The sequence below is a fragment of the Delphinapterus leucas genome, chromosome 2 (genome assembly GCF_059928025.1).
Source record: "Delphinapterus leucas isolate spDelLeu-1000000601 "Yukka" chromosome 2, BTC_Dleu_Yukka2, whole genome shotgun sequence".
Classification (NCBI taxonomy): Eukaryota; Metazoa; Chordata; class Mammalia; order Artiodactyla; family Monodontidae; genus Delphinapterus; species Delphinapterus leucas.
Genome location: NC_143130.1, coordinates 131,182,843 through 131,210,841, shown reverse-complemented (window position 1 = coordinate 131,210,841; position 27,999 = coordinate 131,182,843). Strand labels below are relative to the sequence as shown.

The window sequence follows — 27,999 nt, the reverse complement described above, 5'->3', positions numbered from 1 at the left end:
AGAGAGAACCGGCGCGTCTGGGGCGGGACCAGGACAGGGACGGGGCGGGGCCGCAGCCGTGGCGCCAAAAAGCGAACATGGCGCCGGAGCGGCTGCGGAGTAGGGTGCTCTCTGCCTTCAAGCTGCGCGGCTTGCTGCTCCGGGGGTGAGTCGGCTGGGCACCGAGCGGGACAGGAGGGGAGGGCCGGGCCGCCGGCCCTTGAAAGAGTTCTAAGAAGCAAGGGGGACCTGGCGATGCCTTCTTAAGTTCCTCGACATTCGCGTGGAGTCGAAAAGTTTCTCCCGGAAGGGATGAGGGTCTCCTCCTGAACGTACCAGACAGCCGCAGAGGCGGCTGTCGGTGTCGCAGCAGCGGTGTATTAGCACTGTGTTTGGGCGCCCCTCAGCCAGCTTAGCCTGCCTCCGCTAATTGGGAATCCTAACAGCGCTGCTCACGTGGTTACGTAGACAGCGAACGAGAGGCCTGGGAAAGCCCATTGCATGTCGGTAGCTGTCAGATTATGTTGTACAACCTGTGGGCCTTGCTAGCCTTCCCAATTTTGGATCACGTATTATTCTCGAGAGAGAATTCCTGGAGAGTTAAGAAGTGGGTAATTTAAAGCATGTTCTTAAGTCTTCTGGGTTTTTTTGGTTTGTTTGTTTAGATTTCCTTTAGAACTTCTGTGCTTCTCTGGCCATATCTGTGTTTTCTGCGACTTGTAGAATGATCCTTTCCAAGATTTTTCTCATTAAATCTGCTTTTTTTATATATAAAGAATACAGTATTTACATATGTAAATACCTGCTGGACGGGATACACTTCTCTGTACCATGTTTTGATTGCTCTTGTGTGTGTAGAGGTTTTTTTGTTTGTTTTTGTAATAAGCTTCATGGGACTTTTACCTTACTTTTGGGTTAGTGGTGAACAAGTGCAAGAGTGGATAAGCTCTAGGAGACAGTAATAAATTTTGTTCAGTTGATTCCCCACATTTTGAAAATACGACCAATTGATCAGTTAATTTTTCTTTATTTTTACTTAGAATTTGACCTAATATTGAGCTGTCATTCATTAATTCAGTCAGAAATACACTGAAGTCTGTTAGCTGCAAAGTACTGCTGGGGCAAGGGAGTAGGAGAGGGTAAGACAATGCGGAGGTTGGGGGACAGATAATGTATTAATATTTATTGCTGCATAACGAATTACCCCCAAACTTAGAAGTTTAAAACAGCAGGCACTTATATTCTCACATTTTCTGTGGGTCAGGAATTCAGGTAGGCTTAGCTGGGTCCTTAGCTTCAGGGTGTCTCGCAAGGCTGCAGTCCGGATGGGGTCATCTCAGAGTCAGTTGGGCAGGATTTGCTTCCAAGTTCATTCAGTGATTGGCAGGATTCAGTTCATCCAAGATTGTTGGACTGAGGGCTTCAGTCCTTGCTGGCTGTTGGGCCTGCCCAGCATGGCAGCTTACTTCATCAAAGCTAGCAAGAGAGTCTGCTAGTAAATGGAAGTCACAGTCTTTTGTAACCTAAGCAAGAAGGTGACATCTTGCCGCTTCAAAATTTTTATTTTTAAAACTACAATATAGTAAAATATTCCATCGCTTTTGCTATATTCTATTGTTAGAAGCAAGTCACTAGGTCCAATGCACACTCAAGGGGAGGCGATTGCACAAGGATGTGAATACCAGGAGGTGTGGATTATTAGGGGTCATCTTAGAAGTCTGTCTACCATGGATATTAAATAATTCACAATTATTTAATTTCAATTATGAAAAGGATCTGAGGAAGGAAGTGCTATGATAGCGTATAACCAGGTGTATAAACAGTTCTAGAGGCAAAGAAGGCTTCCTTAAAGAATGGTTGAAAAAAAAAAAAGAATGGTTTGAGTTGAATGTTAAAGGATGAGCAGGACTTGACTAGGGGAAGAGTGTGGGGGAAATGACCATATAAAGACCCTGAGACAGGAGAGCACCAGGAAAGCCAGAGACACTGGGTGAGACTAGTGAGATTTGGCGGGAGCCAGATCCTGTATGACTTTGGTCTATGCTAAGAGCTCTCCCAAGATTCACCTAATATGTGTGTGATTTTAGGGACTCAATCAGCAAGTATTTGTGGACCACCTTCAGTGTGCTTAGCACTCTGCCAAAGGATGACACAGTTCCCCTTCTCAAGGAGCATCATCTATAATAAATTGGAGGGATGTGACACCCACACATGAAACAATAAGCAACCCAAGATATAGAAGAGTTAGTGCGATGACTATAGCAATAATATTGATGCAAAGTGTAAAGCTGTGGTCTAAAAATAAAGAATGGCATGGAATTAGCAAATTGTTTAAGTAGACAGTGTTCATTCTGAGTATTATTGGTATTTAAATCAGGAATTTGTGTGATTTTTAAAAAATTTTTCAGCTTTATTGATTTTTGAGGGGTGAGAGGGATTCATGTGATTTTAGTGAGTGTTATTACTTCTATGACTATATTCGAATGTCAAAGTTTTTTCTAGCCTAATTTTTTTCTTATTTTACAGTTGAAAACTGATGAAGTTACTGGAACTTAAGCAAATGCATTATCAAATTAATAAATATGTATTTAAGTGTCTGTTATGTTCACAACATTGAAGCAGACTGAGTTTATTAATGTCAGGTAATAAATAGTACAAGGCTAATGTGATACAGCAGATCTAAGGTATCTATAAGTGAGATTTTTTAAAACAATTTCAGAAGGAAAGGGAGATTGCAGCAGGTAGAGCTGGTCTAGGAAGGCTTCCTAGAAGAAGGATGTGATTTGGGGCTTTAAGAACAATTATGTTGGCAGGGGATAGGAGGAAGAATTTGTTCAGAAAGCACAGGAAAGGAGAGTACTGCTTGCAGGGAGGAGTGAGTGGATCTTAATTTCAATGCTAGATTGATGAGTGTTTGCTAGATTTTGGCATAAAACTTTTAGCCTTAATTACCAATCTCTCTTATCAGTGAAGCTATTAAGTACCTCACAGAAGCTCTTCAGTCTATCAATGAAGTAGAGCTTGAAGATGCACTGGAAAAGATCATTGATGCAGTTGAAAAGCAACCCTGTAAGTAACATTTTCTGACAGCTCTTAAATTGTTCATATAGTTCTACATCCTCAGTTAGATTTATAGATTTAATTTGAAGTTGAGGATTCAGTATTGAATGTCCCTGTGGTATGAGACATACCCTTGGTAGCACTTCTTGCCAAGGAGTAACCTCTAGTTCTGTTGGAACCTTGGGGCATTTCCAGAGACTCTTACAGTTCTTCCCCTTTGTGAATTCCCCTCTGATTCCTTTATGGTCACTTTTTTCTCTCTGCCTATTACTTTGTCTTACTTAAGTTAGGTACTCTTAAATATTTGAGGGGGAAAAAAAAAGTAAGCAAGAATAACTTTCCCTTCCTGCTTCAGCCTTTCTTAAGGGATCTTTTTGTTAAATACTTAGCCTTTTACCATAAGCATGGGCCTACAAAAGAGAAGTGCTCTTCTAGAAAAAATTGTCCAGTTTCTAGAGCACTGAAGGAGAGAAGTGGGTGTGGCTTGCTCTGATACGTTGTTTCTAAAGGCAGACTTTTAAATATACCTTTGCTTTAAAAATTTCCTTACAGTCGGAAATTTAGAAAATGATTACATTTAGAAAATCAGTATACATTAATTTAAGATGGTACGTGGTATTTTGCCTGAGAACATACCACAGTGGTTAAGGGCACCCAGTCTGGAATCAGGCTCGGGGTTGTACTGCTCTCTACTCCTTCCAGTTATGTTGGTGATCTGGTTATTTGACCTCTTGGAGCTGCACTTTCCCCATCTGTAAGACATGGCTTATGAACAGCAGTCTTATAGGACATCTATCTAATAATGCTTGTGAACCACTGAGCATGGTGCCACACATTTACTAAGGGCTTAATGAGTGGTGGCTCTTATTGTTATTACTGTTACTATCATACCTACTATCATACCTACTGAAACATAGCAGTTGTGATGCAAAGTTATACTAATGTAACCATATTAAACCTAGGAGCTTACAGAAGCATTTGTATACCTGAATGTATATTATTTAACAATATTTAGAAAAGTAAGGCATTTGACTGTGTATTAAGGTATTGTAAGTGTATTTGAGTGTGGAAGATTAAGGTATTTGAAATACGGCTTTTGTTCTAACACTTTTTTCCTCCTAAAATCTATGTAATGAGCATCTTGGGGTTAGTGTTTGCAGATTATTTTCAGGAAAAAAGCTGTGTGTGGAAAGAACTAATTTTTATGCCTGTTTTTAAAATTTAACTTTGAACTTCTCTTTCCAGTGTCATCAAACATGATCGAACGGTCCGTAGTGGAAGCAGCAGTCCAGGAATGCAGTCAGTCAGTAGATGAAACTGTGTATGTGGAAAAATTCACCTTTTCCCCATGTTGGAAGTGTTGTTGAGTGGTTATTTTAAATTATTTTCTTGGGGAAATACTCAGTGGTCACCTTTCTACAGTGGTTATTTCTTAGTTTTTTTTTTTTAAGTGATAGCTTACATTATAAACCTCAATATTAAATGACTCATCTTTACTATTTTTATCCTAGAATTTGAGATTTCGGTGTTGCTTGTACCATGACAAACTTTTGCTACTTACCCAACTGATTTGATTTAATATTCTATATGCTGCAGGTGGATTGAACTGATTATTCAGAGGTATAATTTACTTTTTTTCTTAGGAAAGTGCCGAGTCCTGAAAGTTCAGTGACTTAACTTGGGTCACATGGTGAATGGCAAAGGAAGGTAGAACCTCAGCTTTAGGACTTTTTACCCTGTCTCATGCTGTTAGAGCTTAGGAATTTATGTTGCAGTAATTTTCCTGGGTTTTATCTCCCTGAGATAAACCTCTTTCCTTTCCTCCTTTGAATATGATACTTCTTTCCAAATTCACAGGGTTTAACTGAAAGGAAAACATCTGGGAAAATGGATAGAGATAGTCTTAACTTTGACAGTTTTTTCCTATTTGGGGCAATGGAGATAATTGAAAGGAGTCATTACTCATTTTGGTTAGTAGTTTTAATCTTTTTCCGGTCAGAACTTATTAGAGCTGCTAAAAAATAGAGAAATTGAGGTATTTAAATTTTATCCTTGCCAACTCATTGTTTAAGATACTGGAGTACTTGCTCCTAAAGCCATCAATAGAAATTCAAAATGATTATATCAAAATGTAAGGATTATATAATCCTAAAATAGGCATTAAAGTTACCTGTTGTTTCTGTCAAGCTATTCATATGCTACAGTCAGCCAATATAGAGGTTGAGTAGGGACTGAATGGTAATTGATCTTTGCAACTCCAGTTGTCAGAAAGGCATTATATCATAGCACAAGGGAGAGGCTCTCATTTTTATAGATGAATAAGTAGCATGGTAAGTTAAATAACTTTCCAAGATTGACCCATTAGAAAACCATGGAGCTGTGTCTAGAAGCAGGCTTACTTCAAGTTCACTGGTTCTCTGCTACTCTGTACTAGGTGCTACCAACAGACTAGCATGACATTTTTTTGTCTGTTTTCATTTTGGGAAATAGATATAATTTTAGGGAAGATTCTTTAGGTTGTAATATTTATGCAGTAGTGCTATGAATTTTTTTTAACCTCATTCAAACATGATTATGATATTAAAAGTATCTGAAGGTAAATTATTTTACGAATTATCCTTCTCTAACACTATAGGTGTCAAGGATATGGGCAGAATTTGGGGGGTTCTTCTTCTGTTTTACATCTTTTCCTGGGTCACTTTTGCATGATATTTTGGATTAAAAATTGTTTAATACCTTTTAATAATTAATATTAAAAGGTATTAAACCTTTTAATGAATAATACCTTTTAATAATATTGTAGCTTATAAAAATAGTACATACTAGGAGAGATTTCTTTAAGATGTGACTATTTTATATGTAAATGTTCTTTTTCAACAGATAACATTCTTAATTAGAAGTTGATTAAATTTTTTGTTAGCTTGAGAGTAGTGGCAGTGCTTTCTCATCTCTGAGAGGAAAATGCACAGGCTAAAAACTTTACCCCCATATTATTTTTGACACTACAAGAAATTGTGTACATGATCTGTGAAAAGTATGTGTATATGATATAAGGTTATAATGCAAGTTTTCATGTTCACTTGGAATACTTATGTTTTAGTAAATCAGGTCTGTTTTTGTGGGTTGTTTTTCAGAGAACATATTTTCAATATCATAGGAGCATTTGATATCCCACGCCTTGTGTACAATTCAGAAAGAAAAAAATTTCTTCCGTAAGTATGCCATCTATTGATGTTAAGCTAATTTCAAATGCACATTTTTTTTTGGAAGGTATATAGTCTCCTGTTTCATTTTGATCTACCTTTGTGTATTATGATAGTCATAAATAGGCATTCCTTTTTTCCTAGTTTATTAATGACCAACCACCCTGCACCAAATTTATTTGGAACAGCAAGAGATAAAGCAGAGCTGTTTCGTGAACGATACACAATTTTGCACCAGGTAAGTCGGAGGGGGAAAAAGAGACTGTTTCAGCTTAGGTAAGACTCAGGGATAATTAAAGGATAGACTTTTGTACTTTGACAATCATGATGATGATAAAAATAGTAGCTAACATTTTTTAAATGCTTTTGATAGGCCAGGCATTGTTTATCACTTTACAGACATTACCTCATTTGATCATCATAACATCAATGTATGTATAAATGCTGTTATTCCCATTTTACAGATGGGGAAAACTGAGACCTGGAGAAGTTTAGTCACTAGCCCAGAGGTTACATCTAGTAAGTAGGGACAGGATTTGTATCCAGTCAGTCTGACTCTGGAGCCCAACCTTTGCCTCCTGTACTATACTACTTTCAAGCAACTTCTAATCTATGAAGTTAAAGGCATCTGCATAAATAAAATAAGAAGTAGAATTTTATACATGCTATGGAAGAAATGTAATACAAAGAGAATGCTTTCTATAGAAAAATCAGAGAAGGCTTCAAGGAAATGTTGGCATTTGACATGGGCCTTGATTGCTCTGATCTTGTGGGAATGGGGAGAAGGTGGTGAACAGTGTGAACAAAGACAGAGCAAGAGGAAAAAGTGGACTCCATGCAGGAAATGATGAGCAATCAGCCTTCTTTGTGTGGAGAGGAAGGCTTGTGAAGAGGAGTAGCATAGGATAAGTTTGGAAAGTCAAGTGGCAACTAAGTCATGGGATTGCCTTGGATGCCACTCTTCGGAGTTGGACTCTGTTCTCTTGGTACAAGGAGCCTTAAAATACCAGAGCAACTCACTTACAGCAGTTCCCTGAGGACTTTCTCTCTCAGCTGATTTTGGGATGAATTAGAGTATGAGAGAAGACTTACAGGAGTCTGTGGTATTAGTCCTAGAATAAATGATAGCCTGAATGAAGGAAGGTAAGGGGAGCAGAAAGAGGGGACAGTCCTGGCAGTGGAAGCCATAGCTCATGGTGACTGATTGGACATGAAAGAGAAGGGAGAGAGTGAAGACTGAAAGATGATTAGGGTTTTGAGCGTGAGAGAGTGGACGGGTAGAATAATGGTAATTAGGTAATATATAAACAAATAGGAAAAAGAGAATGGGGAAGATGATGGCAGGTTCTGTTTCAAACATTTGAATTAAGGTTGCCAGTAGGATATCAGGTGAGATGTACTTCTGGAGCTAAAGAAAGAGATCTGGGTAGAGAGAGATTTAGGAGGCATCTGCCTAGAGTAATAGATGGGACTGCAGGGATCAGCCCCTGAGAGATGATGGAAAAGGGAATGATAGAGTTTGGGGGCTAGGCCAGGGTGGTGTTATATAGCAGAAGCACAGGGAGGTTTCAATGAGGAGAGGGTGGTCAGCAGGAGTAAGCACTGAACAAAGGTTGAGGAGAATGAGCACTGAGGATGTCTTTTCTCTTCTGCCTCCATCGCCTACATAATGTTGCCAGGTTAATCTTCCAGATTAACGCTGATCACGCTATGATTTTGCTCACAGGTCTTTCAAGGAAGTTTACCACCTACTGGATTAAATACAGATCTTCTGGGACTTCCCTGGTGGGCCAGTGGCTAAGACTCCACGCTCCCCATGCAGGGGGTCTGGGTTTGATCCCTGGTCAGGGAACTAGATCCCACATGCTGCAACTAAGAGTTCGCATACCACAACTAAAAGATCACACATGCCACAACTAAAGATCCTGCATGCCACAACTAAGACCCAGAGCAGCCAAATAAATAAATATTTTTTAAAAATACAAATCTTCCTGTCACACTTTTTTGGCCTAATCTGTACTTTTCCCTCTGAAAAGTAGAGGAGCCAAAACTGAAACATGGAAATACTGTGTCTGTTTCTTCCACTTCTTCTGTGACTTTGCTTATACTATTCACTCTCTTGATGCTCTTCCCTCTTATCTCTGCTCTTGAAACCCTCCTAATTCTGGAAGGGCCTTCTCAGATTCCTCCTCTTTTCTGAAGCCCTTCCTGATCTGCAGTTGGATGCAGTCTCTTCCTGCTTTCTAAATTTTTTTAATTAATTAATTAAATTATTTATTTATTTATTTTGGTTGCATCGGGTCTTAGTTGCGGCACACGGGATCTTCATTGCGGCATGTGGACTTCTTAGTTGCGGCATGCATGTGGGATCTAGTTCCCCAACCAGTGATCGAACCCGGCCCCCCCCTGCATTGGGAACGTGGAGTTTTACCCACTGGACCACCAGGGAAGTCCTCTTCCTGCTTTCAACCCACTGACTACTCAGTGGGTCTTCTGCCACACTTACTAGGGTTGGCCCTGCCTTGCATTTGGGGTGTGTGTCCCTCTTGTCAGACTGCACACTCCTTGTTTATTTCCTCTGCCACCTTTGGCGTAGTGCTTTTCACAGAGAAGATGCTCAGTAAATACCACTTTCTTTTTAAAAATTATGTGTTAAAGCCTATGATATTATTTGGGGGTATCACTAAACCCTCCCGAGCCTCATTAAAAGGGTTGAATTTTAGTCCATGCATATTTTTATTGCAATTGTCTTCCTGAAAGCAAATCTGATTTTATCATCCTACTTCAAAATTGTTGTTTTCTATTGTCTATAAGACAGACTTCTTGGTTTGGCATACAAAGTCTGTATTGTTGGGACTCTTTTATTAGAGTTTACAAAAACTCAAACTGGCTAAAACAGAAAAAGGAACTTCTTGGCTTGTGGAGAAGTCTGGAGGTCCAGCTGTGTCAAGCATGGCTGGATCAAGGTGCTTGCACAATGTCATGAGGCATCTACCTCTTTCCATCTCCCGCAATTTTAAAAAATTGATCTTACTTTCAAACAAGTTCTCCCTATGAGGTGACTGAGATGGCCACTCACTAGTAGCCTTGGAAACTCTTAGAGAGTTCTTCTTTTCCAATAGTTCTAGCAGCTGTCTCCTATTGGCCAGGCTTCAGGCACTTGCTCAACCCTGAAACAATCATTGGCCAAGGGGGTGGAGTACTTTGATTTGCTAGGCCTTGGTGGTCTGTCTGGAGGGAGAAGGGCACCAACCCTACCTAAACTATGTGGACCACAGTGGGGGAGGGACATTTTCCCAAATAGAGGCTCCAACCCATCTCTTGCATTGTCACACTTGCTGCCTTGTGCACTACATGATCCACCTGTACTAAGCTTCACATCACTTCCTGAATACTCCTTTACTCTTTTTTTTTTTTAATTATTTATTTATGGCTATGTTGGGTCTTGGTTTCTGTGCAAGGGCTTTCTCTAGTTGTGGCAAGCGGGGGCCACTCATCGCAGTGCGCGGGCCTCTCCCTATTGTGGCCTCTCTTGTTGCGGAGCACAGGCTCCAGACGCGCAGGCTCAGTAATTGTGGCTCACGGGCCCAGTTGCTCCGTGGCATGTGGGATCTTCCCAGACCAGGGTTCGAACCCGTGTCCCCTGCATTGGCAGGCAGATTCTCAACCACTGCGCCACCAGGGAAGCCCCTCCTTTACTCTTAATAACTCTTTCTTGTGACACATCCTTTCCTCTGCCTGAAATGTCTTGTCTCAGCCTCCTTTTGTTTCTTACTAGCAAAGTCTTTTTTATCATTTAGGATCTCGGTTTAAATGGCCCCTTCTGCTCAGGGTCCTTTGTTGTATTGTGACCTGTTGACACTTCTTTCTCACTGACCCTTGTGCGCTGAGGTTGACACCTTGGTTTGTTGTCTTCATATCCTCAGCCCAGAGTGCACTACTGCCAGGTACATGATAGACCTTTTTTAAAAAAAAAGTCTTAAAATGATTTTTTAAACAAATTACATTTCTAGATATTTGAACATTAAACTATGTAGATTTTCAAATTTGTTGAGAATAAATAATAGTAACGTTAGTTTAAGGACAGTGCTTTGTCAGGGCACTATTTTAATGAATCTTAGTTTTAAATGTTTGCCTCAGTAATTCATGTGAATCTTTCTTTTTTCTAGAGGACCCACAGACATGAATTATTTACTCCTCCAGTGATAGGTTCTCACCCTGATGAAAGCGGAAGCAAATTCCAGGTTAGAACGTTATCCTAGTTATTTAGGGGGTGTATGTATACAAGTTTAATATTTATTGCTTAATTCTAATTTATTGAATTTTAAATGAAAATTAACCACTGATAACAGTTTAACTAACTAACTGACCTGTGCATGCCCACTGTTGGTAAAGTCCATGTCCTGTGTGCTGGGTCTCTGGCCACCATGACAGAACCCTCCTCCTCCTGGTCCATTTGTTGGATGATACATTGGCTTTCTGACCAACCCTCAACACTACCCTTCCTGCCCTCACTCATACTCTGAAATCCTGCTCCTTGCCCAGCCCAGCCCTCTAGTGACCCCCATACACTTGTTCAGCTCAGACATGTTATATCAGTTGGAGTGAAAATTTTACTGAAGGCACTAAGGAAACCACATTTATAGAATGCATGAGAGAGCACAGACAGGCCACAGGGTTGTCTGGGGAGAGGAAAAATGTTTTCTGCTGTGTGTGCTCTTTCCACTGTAATACTTCAGAAAGTGGTTACCAAACAGCACCATCACTTTTGTTCCAGCAACACACCTGGTCACCGTCAGTCCATCTGTGGCTTTTTTCCCCCTCCAGCACACAGAGCCCTGCTGGGGGATAGTCCTTAGCCCCTTCTGGCTAGGACCCACCGTTTCTGTGGTGTTCCAAATAGCTTCTGAAGAGGCCCAGCCTCTGCTAAGGTTCATTCAGTCCTCCACCATGTTAGATCAGAATTCATGGTGAAGAGCTGTCTGATAGATGCTAAAATGATAATACTAGATAATGCTTGAATTAATGTTTGATGGCAGCACCATAAGGAGAAAACATTCATAGAGTTTGATAGTTTCTGCTTTTAACTTTTGTTGGAGAAAAAAATTGTATTAAGTTTTGGAAATTGACATTATTTATATTTCTCTACAAATGACTGTCGATGTGTTTTCTTGAATATATTAGGTTTCCTATGGCAACTCAGATACCCACAACCCAGAGCATTATTTCACCTCTCCTCTTTGCCAAAGTAACTTTAGGGCTTAGCTAAATAATTTATTGTTCTTGTTATCTTGCCAAGCTGTTTAATTCTGTATCCCTGCTGGTATATTATCTATTTAAACCACCATCTATAGTCCCTATATGGCATTCTTCCTTTGCAAACTGTAAATATGGTATCCTCATGAATACTTTGTTACAGCTTTTATTCCTGTGTTGCTTTAATTGATTGATTGCAAATTGCAATATTTTTCCCAGTCTGTAAGTTGTCTTTTTATTCTCTTAAGTCTTTTTGAAGTACATAAGTTCTTAATTTTGTTAAAGTCCAACTTATCAATTTTTCTTTTATGGCTCATATTTTTGGTATTGTTTCTAAGAAATCTTTACCTAAGCCAGTTTTTAGAATACATGTCTTACATATCTTTTCTTCAGATTTATCCCTAAGTGTTTCATTTTTTAAAACTGTTTAAAATGAACATTGTATTCCTGTGTTGCTTGAGGTTCATGTTTTTAAAGAGGAACTTCAATATCAATTGTTAACAGTGATTATTATGGGATGATGTGATCATGTCCTTTAAATTGTTTGGTAAATTGTTGTATATATACTATAGATATCTCTACCCATTAAAAAGAATGAAGTGTATCTATATATAGTTAAATGGAACAATGTTTAAGATATATTAAACTTAAAAAGTTAAGTTGAAGAATAATACAAATAATATGATTTCATCTTTGCAATAAAACAAACTGTATGGCTATGTGTTTATAAATTATATATGTGTGTATTAACATATACTTAGGATTATATGTATAGAAAAGGGTCAGAAAGGATTTTTTAAAAATAATGCCCCGATTATTACTACCTTTAACTTTCTGATAAAAAATAAGGATCAGATTGAGAATGTAAATAATGACAGCCTTTCAAAATACTAAATAAAAATAGAATATAACTTTTTAAATAGCCCACTAATTTTCAGGTACTGAAGAGGTACTGACCAAATAAAATAAATAAAATTTATATTCTTTTTTTACATTTTAAAGATAAATATACTTATTATTATTCAAAATAATATGGTATGAAACTTCAGTCATTGGTTAGGGCCTGTGTTGATATGGTGTTTCTTTAGACACAATTCTTCCAAGCCATCATCAGTTAATATTTCAGCTTTTTGTAGGATAAAATTATATTTTCTAAATTTTATTTGATTTTCTACCATAAAATAGTTGTAAAATACTAAAATGTGCACTCAAAATTTACTTACTTGTAAAAAGATTAGTTCCTTAAAAGAACATATTTTCAGTCCTTAAGAATTTATTTTGTTTTACTTTAGCTTAAGACAGTAGAAACCCTATTGGGCAGTACAACCAAGATCGGAGATGTGATTATTCTTGGAATGATAACCCAGTTAAAAGAGGTAAGTTGAACTTGATAAGCATCCAACTTTTATTTTCAGCCTTCAGATTAATGAAATGTCAGTTATATACAGGATTTTTACAGAGGGCATGGGAGCGTATTCTTCATTGAAAGTGGCTACCTCAGTCACCAAGTAACCTTTCCTTTTGCATTTGGTTTCCTGAGTAGACATCAGGAAGGAGTGTCTTATACAGGCCACCAGTTTGCATAGCCTGAAATTAGTCCCCCAGTGACCTCTGGTTGAACAGAGAGTACTGGGTTTCTAAACAATCAAAGCTGCAGACCATATCCTGCTCCCTGGGAGTTGTTGTTGGCTCTCTGAGGCCCCTCTTACGGCAGCCAGAGAGTATCCCTCCTGTCATCTCTTGGTTGGCAGTGGTCATTGTCTAGGTACCTATGAGGACTCCGAGTCTCAATTAATTGATTAGTTTGTGGTCACCAGACTAGTAAATGGAAAAGCCTAGACTAGGAGTTACTGATTTTTTAAAAATCCACTGTACTGTCTACTATATTCTGTTGTCAAAATTGTCAGTATTTTAATTCTTTTGTCATAGTATTCATCTTTACATAAATGTGGACATACTTCTTTTAATTTTTTTTAGGGAAAATTTTTTCTGGAAGATCCTACAGGAACAGTACAACTGGATCTTAGTAAAGCTATATCCTTCACTTTTATTTTTTTAAATCTGTGTTACGTGAGTTGGGGAAATTGATCATATATTATTCTCACATTTACCTATTTGGGTTCTTAGTGTAACTCATACGGTGGTGTAGGAATCTGGAGACATAATCCTAACCAGAGACAAAAAGCCTGTAATTCCCCCTTATTTGGAGAATCGAGACAAATCACTGAGGAAGTTTATAACATGCTAAGAATGGTCTATACTGTCAGTATTAGATCTTAGAAGCAGATATGGGAATATTTAAACCTAAAGTTTTTTAAGTTATGATCTATTCAGAGTTTTAAATGTGAAGTGTTTGAATTTATTATTTGGAAGTCCTGTTGAGCCCAAAATGTATGTTGACTTTATCACCACCTCAAGCATAGAAGTAGAATTATTTTCCTCAATTATTGTGTACCAGTTCCATAGCGGTTTATACACAGAGTCATGCTTTGTCTTAGCAGAGGGTAAGTCAGTATACTTTTTTCCCTATCCCCCTCATCATTCTACCGTAAAACCCTTTCTACATTGGTTAAAATATGTTAACATGATGTAACTCGGGACAACACTGATTATGAGAGCATACTTTTGACGACATTAAATAACTCTCAGACTCATGGGAGAGGGGTTTGTTTCTGGAGTGATGAAAATATTCTGAAATTAGTGGTGATGGTTGTACAACTTGTGAATATACTAAAAACCACTGAAGTATACACTCTTAAAGGGTTGTATGATATATGAATTATATCTCAATGAAGTTGAAAAAACAGATTGTACATAGAGTCATAAAATGAGACATTTTAAAATCTGTGTACCTTATCTGTCTGTACTCTAACATGTATTGTGAAATAAAAAAAGGGAAAAGTTTTATTTCTAAATCTGTTAGTATTTCATGAATTTTTTGTTTTATAGAACTGAGACTGTCTGGAATTCCCTGACGGTCCAGTGGTTAGGACTTCGCTCTTTCACTGCCATGGCCCCGGGTTCAGTCCTTGGTCAGGGAACTAAGATCCAGCAAGCCACATGGTGTGGCCAAAAAAAAAAAAAAGAGACAGTCTCTGAACCTGACGCTGTTTTGTAGCGCAGTGGGACTGATAAATTCTGTTGTTAGTCGACAGGGGATGAGATGATGGCCTAGTGTTACTGCTTTGTGTTCCATAGTTTTGTCCTTTCAAACAAGAAGGAGAATTGGACAAATGAAAGTGATTTGTTACTTATCTTTTTTCAGGTTGGTTTGAAGATCAGGTGTTTCATGTCAATGCCTTTGGATTTCCACCCACTGAACCCTCTAGTACTACTAGGTATAAAAATGTTTGACTTTAACTCTATAGGAATTTTATAATACTGGCAGTAATGAATGTAAGATAGTATATCATATCTCAGTTATTACAAGTCCTCAGGCTTTGTGTCAGAAGGCGATGAACAATGGAAAATGAGAGTTAAAGACTGGGCTTTATATGAAACTGAAAACTTCGGGTTGACTCCAGATTGGTTGCGATAGCATCTCTGTACTTTGGCTTTAATGGAAAGACTTCCAGTCTATCGGTCTTATTTATCTATAGGATTGATGAGAAGTTCAACTGAGATAACATATAGGAAAACACTTAGAAGAATATAATTCCCATGTTAATAGAAAGTTTTTATTTTTGTATTTTACTGAGTGAAAGTTACAAGAGGCAGATTATATAGTTCTTTAATATATGCAAAATCATTATAATATTAGAGTGGTTCCAAAAGGGCCTTCTCTGAGAGGAGTGAGTTCCCTGTCACTCAAGGTATTTGAGCAGAGGCTGAATAATGGTGTAGAAGTTGAAGCTGGTGGCCTGTGGGTTGAATGTAGTCTATAGAAATTTCTTTTTTCCTCTTTGAGGTGTTAAAACACATTTTGAATTAGTTTGCAATATTTAAAAATTAGGAGATTTCTCATAATGGTCTAGATTTCTGAGTTCTCTTGAACAATCAGACCTAGCCATACTTTGTACCTGAATTCTCACCTGGAACATCTATACTGCAGTGATTGCCCACTTTGGGCAGGGTATGTGTGTGCTCCCTCACTCACACCTAGTCAGCCTCAGCTGGCCGCTGCTTTGATATTTAGTATTACCTTCCTGGAGCCTGTAAGCATCTGGGGGAATTAAATCTTGAGATTCCATGATGATGGTGATGATTTCAAGAAGAAGTATGAGGATTAAGATTTTAGGCCCAGTATGCCTGTATAAATCAGGTGCCAAGGCCACATTTGCTGGCTGGGAGCCACTGGCAGGCAGCTTTTGCTGTGCATCTTCTCTTCCTGTTGAAGTACATAATCTGGGGGAAAGTGCTGCTCACGCCACAGAGAATACAAGCCCTCATCAAGCCAGCTCACTTCTGTTTTGTTTTGTTTTGTTTTGTTTTGTTGCGGTACGCGGGCCTCTCACTATTGTGGCCTCTCCCATTGCGGAGCACAGGCTCCAGATGCGCAGGCTCAGCGGCCATGGCTCACGGTCCCAGCTGCTCCGCGGCATGTGGGATCTTCCCGGACCGGGGCACGAACCCATGTCTCCTGCATCGGCAGGCGGACTCTCAACCACTGCGCCACCAGGGAAGCCCCAAATAATACATTTTCATGGTCCAATTTACATTGATGGGACAATTACCTCATTAGATAGATAGAAGCTAAATTTGTAGAATATCAGAAAAATATCTCCAACAGAATATAGGATAGAAGGTAATAATTGTGTTATAATTACCTAGGGCATACTATGGAAATATTAATTTTTTTGGAGGGCCTTCTAATACATCTGTGAAGACTTCTGCAAAACTAAAACAACTAGAGGATGAGAATAAAGATGCCATGTTTGTGTTTATATCTGATGTTTGGTTGGACCAAGTAGAAGTATTGGAAAAACTTCACACCATGTTTTCTGGTAGGTGTCATTTTTTCTGTTCTTTTTTGAACTCTAATGATAATTCATGTCTTAAAACTAAATTCTTAAAAAAAATGTATCTTTTTGAGTAGTCTAGTTTTTAAAAGACGTTGATTCAGTGGTGAAATATTTTAAATGAATTCATCTTAAAGACTTACATTTTTACATTTGAAAAATAACTGTGTGTGTGTGTGTCTGTCTGTGTATTCATAATAAATGAGAATTTGTCCTAAGAATAGTACAAGAGTGGAGGACAACTTAGGCTTTGGAATTTGACAGAACTGGGTTTAAGCTGCAGCCTAATACCTTGGGCAGGTTACTTAATCTCTCTCTCAGTTTACAGGGATGTTGTGAGGATTAATCAAGCCATTGCAGGGCCTGGCACAAAATAAGTGCTCAATAAATGGGCACTATTATTACTATTTTTTATAATAATGTTATGAAGTTATTATTTTTAAAATAGTATGGTTTTATTATTTAAAAACTCACGGTTAAAAGATTTTAATATGATTTCTACACTCCATATGTTCATTTCTTCTTTCATTTTTAGGTTATTCACCAGCACCTCCAACCTGCTTTATTCTGTGTGGCAATTTTTCATCTGTACCCTATGGAAAAAATCAGGTTCAAGCTTTGAAAGGTATTGAGGATCTGTTTAATAAGTGTTTCTACATTTGTATAAACTAAATTGATAAGAAATAATCTATAATATTTTAATTTCATTCAAAATATGTAGCGTTCTAGCTAATAAAATAAAATTTGATTTATGTATATCATATGCAAATTAAATTCAATATCCCTTTAAAATTTTAGATTCCCTAAAGACTTTGGCAGATATAATATGTGAATACCCAAATATTCACCAAAGGTAATGATTTCTATATTTTTTATTTAAAGTGTTATTTAAGAAACACAAAAAATGAATCCTAAGTTAAGAAATGGATGGAAGAAAAAGTTGAGAAAATTAGTACAGTTAAGAGATAAAATTAACCTTCTATCATGATAATGTATGTTACACTCTAGTAGAGATTTATAACGAAAAGTATTAAAAGAATGAGTGATAATTTCCACCATATTCCAAATTTCTTGGTGACATTACTCTAAGGGTCTAGAGCTACACTCTTCAATATGATAGTCACTGGCCACGTGCATCTCTTTAAATTTAAACTATTTAAGGGAATTCCCTGGCAGTCCAGTGGTTAGGACTCAGTGCTTTCACTGCAGGCGAGTGGGGGTGGAGTGTAGTGACCGGGTTCCATCCCTGGTCGGGGAACTAAAACAATCCCATAAGCTGCAGGGTGTGGCCAAAAATAAAAAAATAAAATAAATAAAAATAAAATTCAGTCACTCTGGCCACAGTTCAAGCACTCAATAATTGGACAGTACAGGTCTAGAACATTTCTATCATTGCAAAAAGATCTATTGGACAGTATTGGTCTGGAGCCTTTTAGTAGTTCATTTATTAAAATGCATGAAATTTAATTTTAAAAAATTTGTAATTTAATTAAAGGCAATAATTTGGTTTTGGACTACGGGATAGTGGTGCAATATTTTTAGAATGAATTATGTTGCATTTTGCTACAGTAGTCGATTTGTGTTTGTACCTGGTCCAGCGGATCCTGGATTTGGTTCCATCTTACCAAGGTAAGTTTTATTCAGATATTTGCAACAGTAAAGAAAATTCTGTAAAATTTAAAAATGTATACTATATCACATAAATTATTTTTATAGGCCACCATTTGCTGAAAGCATCACTAATGAATTCAGACAAAGAGTACCATTTTCAGTTTTTACTACTAATCCTTGCAGGTAAATATTAGTATTTTTGTGTTGCGGTTTTTTCCTTTCATTTAACAATTAACCTATTTCTGGGGAATTCCCTGGTGGTCCAGTGGCTAGGACTCTGCGCTTCCACAGCAGGGGGCGTGGGTGCGATCCCTGGTTGGGGAACTAAGATCTCGCATGCCATGGGTGGCGTGGCCAAAAACATACAAAAACAAAAAGTGGGAAAAAAATTAACCTGTTTCTTAAAATTTGTCTCTGAATTTTGATTGTTATGGGATAAAAATGAAAAAATTTCTTTCTATTTTAGGTTTCTCAAAACTTTAAAAATGTTTTAACTGTATTTAAATAATTCACTAACACTGAATTTAGAAGCTTAAATAATGGATGGAGATTTAAAAATAGATATTCCAATTACACATCCTTTAAGAAAAGTTACAATGGAAAACTGAAAGGATTACACATTTACTGTATGTGCTACTCACTGTGACCATAGGCTCTTACTGAGGGAATGCCCTCAGTCATTGTTTCTCCTCTCTTTTCTACCTACATTCACTCCTTCAGTGACCTTTCCAGTCCAAGGGCTTTAATTACCCTTTGTGTATTGACAACTCCCGCATTGATATCTCCAGCTCAAACCTTCTACCAGATTCCACACTTACGTATCTGGTTGCATACTCATCATCTCCCCTTGGATGTCTAATAGACAACTTCAGATTGACCTTCTGATCTTCTTCCCTCGTCAGTCCCCAACCCTGTTCCGTAGCTTTCCTCATCGTAGTTCCTGACGCCTTTATCCTTCCAGTCGTTCAGACCAACCTTTGGGATTCTTCCTCACATGCAAGCTTTTAGGAAGTCCTTCAAAAATTTGAAGAAGGACTTCAAAATATATCCAGAATCTGGCCACCTCTCTATACCTCCCCCTCTACAACCCTCTACCATCTTCTTTAGCCTTGATCACTGTAATAGCCTCCTCATTGTTCTCTAGCTTCTACCCCTGCTCCTCTGTAGTCTGTCCTTAACAATGTCAGAGTGATCCTTTAAACCGTAAGGCATGTCACATCCACCCTACTGATTCAGAAAGATGGGCCCCTCATGTTATTCCGTAACAGCCCATATCCTTTGCAATGGTAGTCATGGCCTGCATGATCTGACCCCCAGTTTCCTCTGTGATTTCCTCTCCAACTTTCTTCTCCTCCTCATTTATTCCAGCCACTCCAGCTCCTTTTGTTCTTCAAATGTGCCAGGCATGTTTCATCTTAGGGCCTCTGCTCTGCCTGTTCCCTCTGCCTGCAGTGTTCTTCCTCTGCATGTCTGCTTGACTGTCTCGCCTCCTTTAAGTCTGTGCTCAGATCAAACTTCATTATGAGCCCTACCTGTTCCAATACTCCTATTTACTACTCCAGCCTTCTAGACTTTCCCTTCCCCTAAATGATTCCTGTTAGCCTTTTTCTTTTTGCCATACACTTAATCATCTTCCAACATACTGTGTAATTATTGTATCTGTTGTTTATTCTCATTCCTAGAATAGTGCCAGACACATATTAAGAGCTCAATAAATTACTGTCAAATGAATGGTTGAATAGATTCTGGTTGCACTTTTTCTGTGGTGAACAATGGGAAGTGGGAATGGCCTTGTACTATAAAACATCTTGCCGTTAAAGTTACCTCATATTTTGTTCTGAGGAAGTCACATTCAACTACTGTTTTTATTTCAGAATTCAGTATTGTACACAAGAAATTATTGTCTTTCGTGAAGACTTAGTGAATAAAATGTGCAGAAACTGTGTCCGTTTTCCCAGTAGCAATTTGGATATTCCTAATCATGTAAGTTGTGTCTTCTTTATTAAGGTATCTTAATTACACGTGGATTTATATAAATTTATATAAATTTTGGATTTATATAAATTTATATAAATTTTGTTAAGCCACTTAATCACTTGCCCTTTTGTTGTTTTTATTTATAGTTCAAAATAATTTCAGCACACTTTTGTCAGTAAGGTAATTTTTGTTCCTAAATCAGTGTTTCTCAATTTTCTTACTGACGTATCCCCTAATGGGCAGAAGAAAGCCCCGAAGTAGCAGGAAATTTCTTTGGAGGTTCCTGTTTTGCCTTTAGAACTCATAAATCTTACATTGTACTTCAATATATATATATGTTTAAATAAAATGTTTATGTTTATCATGTTTATTAAGTATTTCTTATGATTTGCGCACATCAGGAGGATGTGTAGTGTTTATCTTGTAGCTTCAAGATTCCCAGTTGTCAATCACTGGTTACATGTACCCTCATTTGGAAGTATGGAAGTAGATCATACAGAGCATTTTTAGTATGTATTTTATAACATTTAAAGTGTATGTAGGCTAAGTATATATTCTTGGCATTACTCAAGCTGTGGAATTATTTTTAGATGAACAGAATTAGTAAATTAGTTTATTATACAGCTAAAAATACAATTGCTCCAAAATGACTATTTGGGGGAGTAGCTTTTATGGTGTTGAATGAAAACTCATAAATTTCTCCTAAAATACAGGGTAGTTGATTTCATTTTATATCAGTTTTCCCAAGGTTTTGTAATTCAGTTTTCCCAACTGTTTCTCAAATTTTCTAAGTCACTTTGGTAATTACTATTTAATTTGAAATTCTTTGTTGCTCTTTTAGCTTTTGCAAATGCACTGAAGTTTGTTTTGTGTCATTCTTTTGTAGTTTGTAAAGACTATCTTATCCCAAGGACACCTGACTCCTCTCCCTCTTTATGTCTGCCCGGTGTATTGGGCGTATGACTATGCTCTGAGAGTGTACCCTGTGCCTGACCTACTTGTCATCGCAGACAAATACGATCCTTTTACTTTGACCAATACCGAATGCCTCTGCATAAACCCTGTAAGAACGTAGTTAACATTATGTAGTCATAATTTGTCAAGATTAGACTGTTACTTCTTTAAATTTAAAATATATGTTTAATCAATTACTGTTGGAGTTAAAATATACTATAAATGAAACACTGAATTAATTTGGTATAAACAGAAAGTTCTTAAACTTTCAAAAGAGTATGTGACTATAAAGTAACGTGACTTTTTTCTTAAAAAAGAAAAAAAATGCACCAAAGCTTATAAATCCAGATGAGTATTTTCCCCTTCAAAGTAACTTGCCTTGAGATTCCTTGGGATTCCTTTCTGGAAATTACTTTCAGAGCATGTATTCCATTCCCTTTAAACATGTTAATGGTACTTGTCCTTTGAGGAGGATTTTTTGTTGCTGTTGTTATTGTTGTTCTTGAAAATTGTCCAAGTCCCAAAAATCTAAGACTGATAAATGTGGAAATTCCTACTGGGACACAGTTTAATATTTCATTTTTATGCAGAACCTTGAAATTGCTTCAGAATCTTCAAGTTGCTTCTGAATTTCTATAAAAGTATGATTGACTTTTTGAACTTGGGGACTAAATGCTGCATAATGTTGCTTTTTATGTCAAATATCTTCACTAGTGATTTTTTTTTTTTTGCGATACGCGGGCCTCTCACTGTTGTGGCCTCTCCCGTTGCGGAGCAAAGGCTCCGGACGTGCAGGCTCAGCGGCCACGGCTCACGGGCCCAGCCGCTCCGTGGTATGTGGGATCTTCCCGGACCGGGGCACGAACCTGTGTCCCCTGCATCGGCAGACGTACTCTCAACCACTGCGCCACCAGGGAAGCCCTTCACTAGTGATTTTTAATCTGTATATTTCCTTGATTCTTGTGAATTTTCAACTTTAGTACTTTTTTATTTCATCTAGGTCATTTCTAGAAACATCATCCCTTACTGCTTTTCTCACACACACATTTATTTTGTCTGGCTTCTGCAACCACAGAACTATTGACATTTTGGACCAGATAATTCTTTGTTTTGGGGCACCATCCTGTGCATTGCAGGGTGTTTAGCAGCATCGCTGACCTCCATCCACTAGATGCCTGTAGCAGCCCCCAGTTGTAACTATCAGAAATGTCCTCAGATACTTGCCAAATGTCTCCTAGGAGACAAAAATTGTCCCTGGTTGGGAACTACTGCTCTAAGGATGAGCACAGTCAGCTGATTTGGTTTCATTGTTTGAAATTTGTGGCCCTAATTTTTGTAGAATCTTTATTCACATTTCAATATTCTTGTCACAATGAGGCTATTTCCTTATTTAAATTGAACTCTGGGCATTCTCGTAGTTAACGCTCTATTTGAAACCACTTTATTTCTGAATTTTTCCACTTTTTCATACTGTAAATGAGTAAACAACCAGTTCCTACACCATCATTATATCTTTGTAACCTTATTTATACCCTTTGGGCAAGCCCAAAACTTGGTTTTGACATTGCTTCATCCTTTCTTGATACTTATTCCCATTAATGAATGCCTGCAATGGGCCAGACATTGAGCTAGTTCCAGGGACACAAAGACTGAAAAGACAGAGTGTGCTCAGTAACTTTAGAGTTTAGTAATGGACAGACAGTTGTATGTGTGACTACTGCTCAGTTGTTTTGGGGGCACAATGGCAGGGCATCAAACCCAGATTTTTACTGGGGAGAGGGGCAGGAAAGACTTCTCGAACATTATGTTCGAGTGTCTTATATGCTTATTTAGCATCACCCAGTACTGTTTATTTCTTATACTAAGTAGAACCCCTCCTAAGCATTTCTAGTCACATTTGTTAGCATAACTGTTCTAGTCAACTTGACTTTTTGCTTCAAGTGGAGATATTTTATAGTAATATTTTATATTAATTTATATTTTATAGTAATATTTTAAAGAGCATACAAAAATTTGTCTCATTACTTTATAGTCACATCTTGTAACTTTATTTTTAAGTTAGGAGCAAGGAGTTTGATTTTAAAAATAGGGATTCTTTGTTAAAAGTTGAGTATTCACTTATGGGCATTTTTCTCTCCAAAGGGCTCTTTTCCAAGAAGTGGATTTTCATTCAAAGTTTTTTATCCTTCCAGTAAGATAGTAGAAGATAGGTAAGTGTGCCCTCAGAAACAGCAAGAAACAGCTGTCTCTTGGTGTAATATTGCTAAAATTCAGATGTTCTGTAGGTGTGCTGAAGTTTTTAAAAGTCTACAGTAGCTCATTGGAAATGTTCTAGGCTGAACTTACTGTGTTCATGTGGGGAGACACAGAATTGTATGTACTTGATGGCACATTTGTATGAAATAGACCAAGAACTGTTTTCTGAGGGAAATCTCAGACTGGCTGTAGAGGTGGGCTAGCTCTTTTACAGGCAGCCTCCTGATGATGTTATTATTCCAAGAGGTAAGCCTTGCCGTCCACATGGTTGGTTCTCAAAACCTAGGTAATCTACCTTAAATTGGCAGCAAAGAATGTTAGGGGAGCTGGGTTGAGTGTGGTGATGGTGAGGGGTTGGAGTTGGGGGGAGGTCTTGGGGGAAAAAGAATAATCACCTGGTAGGTAGTGATTTTCAGAGGGTCTCCTGTAGACCACGTGCATCAGAATCCTCTGGGGTCCTTGTTAAAAATGTTGAGTTCCAGGATCCCACCCCAAACTTATTAAATGTCTCTCTCCAGTTGTAGGGCCCTGAAATCTGCATTTTTAACAGTTTCCCTTAGATTCAGGCATCCTAACGTGTGATTTCTTGGTTAATTATATTTTGTTTCCCACCTCCAGTTAAGAACAGTAACCAAATACCTCCAGATTCTCAGAGAATATAATCTTGAACACCCAACCCAATTGTCTTTTTTTTACTTTTTGTAATTAACATCTTTATTTAAATAAAAACACAAGTACATGATAAAATTTTCAAATAATGCTTAAAAGTATGAAATTGAAAAGGAAAAAGTAGCTCCATTTCCTAACCCTGAAACCATGATTAACAGCTTCTTATATATATTTCTTGAAAAAAAATTTCTGCATTATTTTTGCTGCTCAGTATTCATGGAGGATTAAAGTCCGTTCACTTTGGGATATTCTAAATTTTATTCTTGGATTCACGCATTTGACGTGTATTTGAATCTTACTGTATTCCAGGCACTGCTTAGTTTTTGGAATATAACCAGACAGATACTCTTATAAAAGTCACTGAGGGGCTTCCCTGGTGGCACAGTGGTTGAGGGTCCGCCTGCCGATGCAGGGGACGAGGGTTCGTGCCCCGGTCCGGGAAGATCCCACATGCCACGGAGCGGCTGGGCCCGTGAGCCATGGCCGCTGAGCCTGCGCGTCCGGAGCCTGTGCTCCGCAACGGGAGAGGCCACAACAGTGAGAGGCCCACGTACCGCAAAAAAAAAAAAAAGTCACTGATATTCTAGCCTCTATTCCATAAGCTGAACATGTGTTTGACTTCACCTAGCCCACAATGAATCTTTAAACAAATTTGCTTTTGACTTGGAATGCCTTTAGGTAAAGGCAACGCTCTTACCAGTCTCAACCACTCGCTGTTGTTGACAGTGATTTTGTGACCCCAGGATTAGGTCACCTCTGGAGCATATTTTGTCCGCCTTTTTAAAATTTTTTTCTTGGCCACGTCATTCAGCTTGTAGAATCTTAGTTCCCCAACCAGGGATTGAACCCGGGCCCTCGGCAGTGAAAGCGCAGAGTCCTAACCACTGGACCACCAGGGAATTCCCTATTTTGTCCGTCTTTAGATTGACTTTTACTGAACTGAGATTTGGTATAAATTCACAGACATCTAAAACATTCTGCTATGAAAACCAATAGTGGACACTTTCAACAGATCTCAGGACAAGAGAAATCTATGTCTGTCCCAAGCAACTGTTTATTTTCATCTTGGGGAGACTGTAAATCTACTAATAGACTCCCTTTGTGTTAGCTGCCAGGAAGCACAGCCAAACGTGCAGCCCACCTCTACAGCAGCAGAGGAATTACTAGCATAAATGTTGGCTGTGGCTCTGGCTTCCTCTTCTTTTCTGATCTGTATTTTTCTCTTACCTGAATTTCCTGATTTCCTTACTTTTATCTTTTTATTATATTTATCTTGGCAAACCAGTTAATATTCTTTTTTTAATGAGCTGGGAGATAAGCAAATAAACCACAATAGGAAATTAACCGATTTATTATGACAGCACAAGACACTTGTTACATTTCTTGTAATGTTCCCTGATTGCCATGCAGAATTGTTAACCTAAGTACAGTGCTTCTAAGCACTGTATACAGACTTCTATGACAGTTCTAACACACTGTTTTAGTCACTTATGTGCCTGTCCCTCTTAAAAGTTTCTAGAACAGTCCTTGACTTGCAGTTGACGTTCACTGTTGAGTTGAAATAGTTGGTCCCTTTATCATCTGTGGAGTCAGATGCTGAAAACCCTTGACATAATTTCCAAACTATAATTTAGTAGTGATAATTTGAGGAATTTTTTCATTGCTGGATCAAACAAGTTGATGTCTTTTTTTTGTTTTTTTCTTTTTTGAGAGAGAAAAAATTTTCATGATATAGTGAAATAATTTGGTTTTACTGCTACTTAGTTTCTCCTAAAAAGAATTTTTTTCTTAGAATATTTGTGAAATCATATTGTAGAGTTAACCACAGAAATGTAGCCAAAGTAGATAAGGTTTAACGCTGTTTCAACATGTGCTCTCAAATACAGTTGTTTTATTTAAAAACACAATGTTGGTGATGTAGGGGAGAAACACCCATTCTCACAGAGTTGGTCAGAATAAAAAATGGTAAAAACTTTTTCTTAAGACCTCAACTGCATATATCAGCAATTCCATTTCTAGGAATTTATCCTACAGGTATACTTGGGTTTATGCATAAAATTGGGTACAGCTGTTTTTATTGTAGTTTTTATAAAATTGCAAAACAAATAATTTAAATGTGTATCTATTTAAAAGTTATTCGGAACTTTTCTAATTTATATTAAATTTCAAAGCCATAGAGGAAGGGATTAGTTAAAAATTATAAATATGTGTTTATTACTAATTGAAAAAAAGGGGTAGAATAGTGTTCATTGTATTCTACCACTTGTGTGTTTTTAAAGCATTTACCCACACACACATGCTTGTATATGATTAGACAATCTTTATAAGGATATACTGTTGCTTCTGGAGAGCAGAAATAGAGTGTGAGACAGACTTATTTTTCACTGTGTCCCCTTTTGAATTTGGAACAATATGCATGTATTGACCTATTTTTAAAATTAACTAAAACTAAATATTAAGAAATGTACAATAACTTAGGTTTCCCAAATGTTTAATTTTATGAATATTTTCTTTTTTCAGCAAACTCCAAGGGTTTTGAGATTCTTAAAGACCATCTGAAGAAACAGAATTCATCAATTTTCTGCTTAATTTTATGTAATTTTGATACTGTTACAATAAAATTATGGTAAACTTTAGGATGTTCTGCTTAAATTTCTATTTTATGAAATTTTGATATTAAAGTAAACACGATGGGGACTTCCCTGGTGGTCCAGTGGTGAAGACTCCGTGCTGCCAATGCAGGGGGCCCAGGTTCAATCCCTGGTCAGGGGACTAGATCCCGCACGCGGCAACTAAACGCACACCGCTGTGGAGATCCTGCACGCGGTAACGTAGATCCCACATGCTGCAACTAATACCCGGCACAGCCAAATAAATAAGTAAATATTTTTTTAAATAAATAAAATAAACATGATAGTATACTTTATAGAGTTTTATAGGAAAAATATTCTCTGCATAATCTTTTAGGAAAAATATGAAAATGTGTAAAAATATATAATCCTAGTATACATTTGTGTTTAAAAATTTAAGTTTCATTATTTCTGTACGAGTTACACGCTAATGTTCATAAGTCTTAATAGTATATTCAAGAATTGCAAATTGTTTAAATTTCAAGTCACAGAATCTGTTCTAATGATAGTGAAAATCTTTGTTTCAGGATATTACTATGATATTCATTACATAATTACCTTTTGGCACTGAAAATTTAAAAACACACTGTCCCCATAGTTTTTACATTTAAAAGGAATAATATTCACTTTGAAGCAGACTTTTGCTATTTTGGGTATAACAACTCAACACCATGCCCTTATCTATTAGTTTATGGGGGGGGACTATGGTGATGGCCCAGAATTGAATCTGAATGACAGGAAGTTGTTAAACGTACAAAGAGTATTTCAAATGTATGAATAATCTTAATATTACAGAAAGCCTGGAATAGAAGATATTTCTTTCAAAGCTTTTTGGGGAAGAGATACTGATAAAAAAATTAAAATGGCACCGAAAGAAAATTCCTCAAGAAATTTAATCTGAATGTTGTGATAAGTGAATTCTGGTTAAGGATGAAGCGGCAATTTGAGATGTGGTTTAAGGATGTAAAATTTCAGAGTATTAGAAGAGGTCTGATGTTAGAAGAGCAAGATTGAGCTTTAATTTCAAGAATAGCCTGGACATTTTGACTAAAGGTGAAATCAAGGCATTAACTTCGAAAGCTACTAGATTACTTGGGAAAATTTACAATTTGGGCCTTGAAAGTGAAATAGAAACTGCAAGGTTGTTGGTCCAGTTACAAGAACCACAGAGCTAAATATGAAAGCTTTCTTTAGGAACACATTTAACGCCTAAAATGATAGGGTATGTTTACGGGTTAGCAAAGTGATGTAAGATGAAGCAGAGCAGTTAACTATGTACGAGCCGGTAAGTTGCCAGAATCAGGCAATAATTATTAGAATAAGACAGGAACTAGAATCAGGTGGAGGTGGACATTGTCTGGAAATGAAAAGGAAGCAGAGGTCTGAAAAATGGGCTAGCAGAGGAACAGCACTGCAAGGCTATCCAGGGCTAATACTCTGGGGAAC

At 37.6% G+C, this 27,999-nt stretch overlaps 1 protein-coding gene across 2 annotated transcripts; it reads left to right on the top strand.

Annotated features, from left to right (window-relative positions):
- The first annotated feature begins 3 nt into the window (after window positions 1–3).
- On the top strand, window positions 4–27,323 carry POLE2 (DNA polymerase epsilon 2, accessory subunit). Of its 2 annotated transcripts, XM_022570636.3 has the most exons (19): window positions 43–145; window positions 2,948–3,048; window positions 4,285–4,360; window positions 6,174–6,251; window positions 6,387–6,480; window positions 10,412–10,486; window positions 12,791–12,874; window positions 13,476–13,532; window positions 13,954–14,002; window positions 14,764–14,836; window positions 16,269–16,441; window positions 16,992–17,081; window positions 17,255–17,309; window positions 18,026–18,085; window positions 18,173–18,250; window positions 19,942–20,050; window positions 20,931–21,107; window positions 23,141–23,208; window positions 26,444–27,323. In XM_022570636.3, exons 1-19 carry the CDS (start codon window positions 78–80, stop codon window positions 26,460–26,462), a joined length of 1,584 nt encoding a protein of 527 aa, XP_022426344.2. In that variant the 5' UTR covers window positions 43–77; the 3' UTR covers window positions 26,463–27,323. The 2 variants fall into 2 exon arrangements, with proteins under 2 accessions (XP_089762277.1, XP_022426344.2); XM_089906151.1 differs by lacking the exon at window positions 23,141–23,208 and having other exon boundaries at window positions 4–145.
- Window positions 27,324–27,999: the final 676 nt, after the last annotated feature.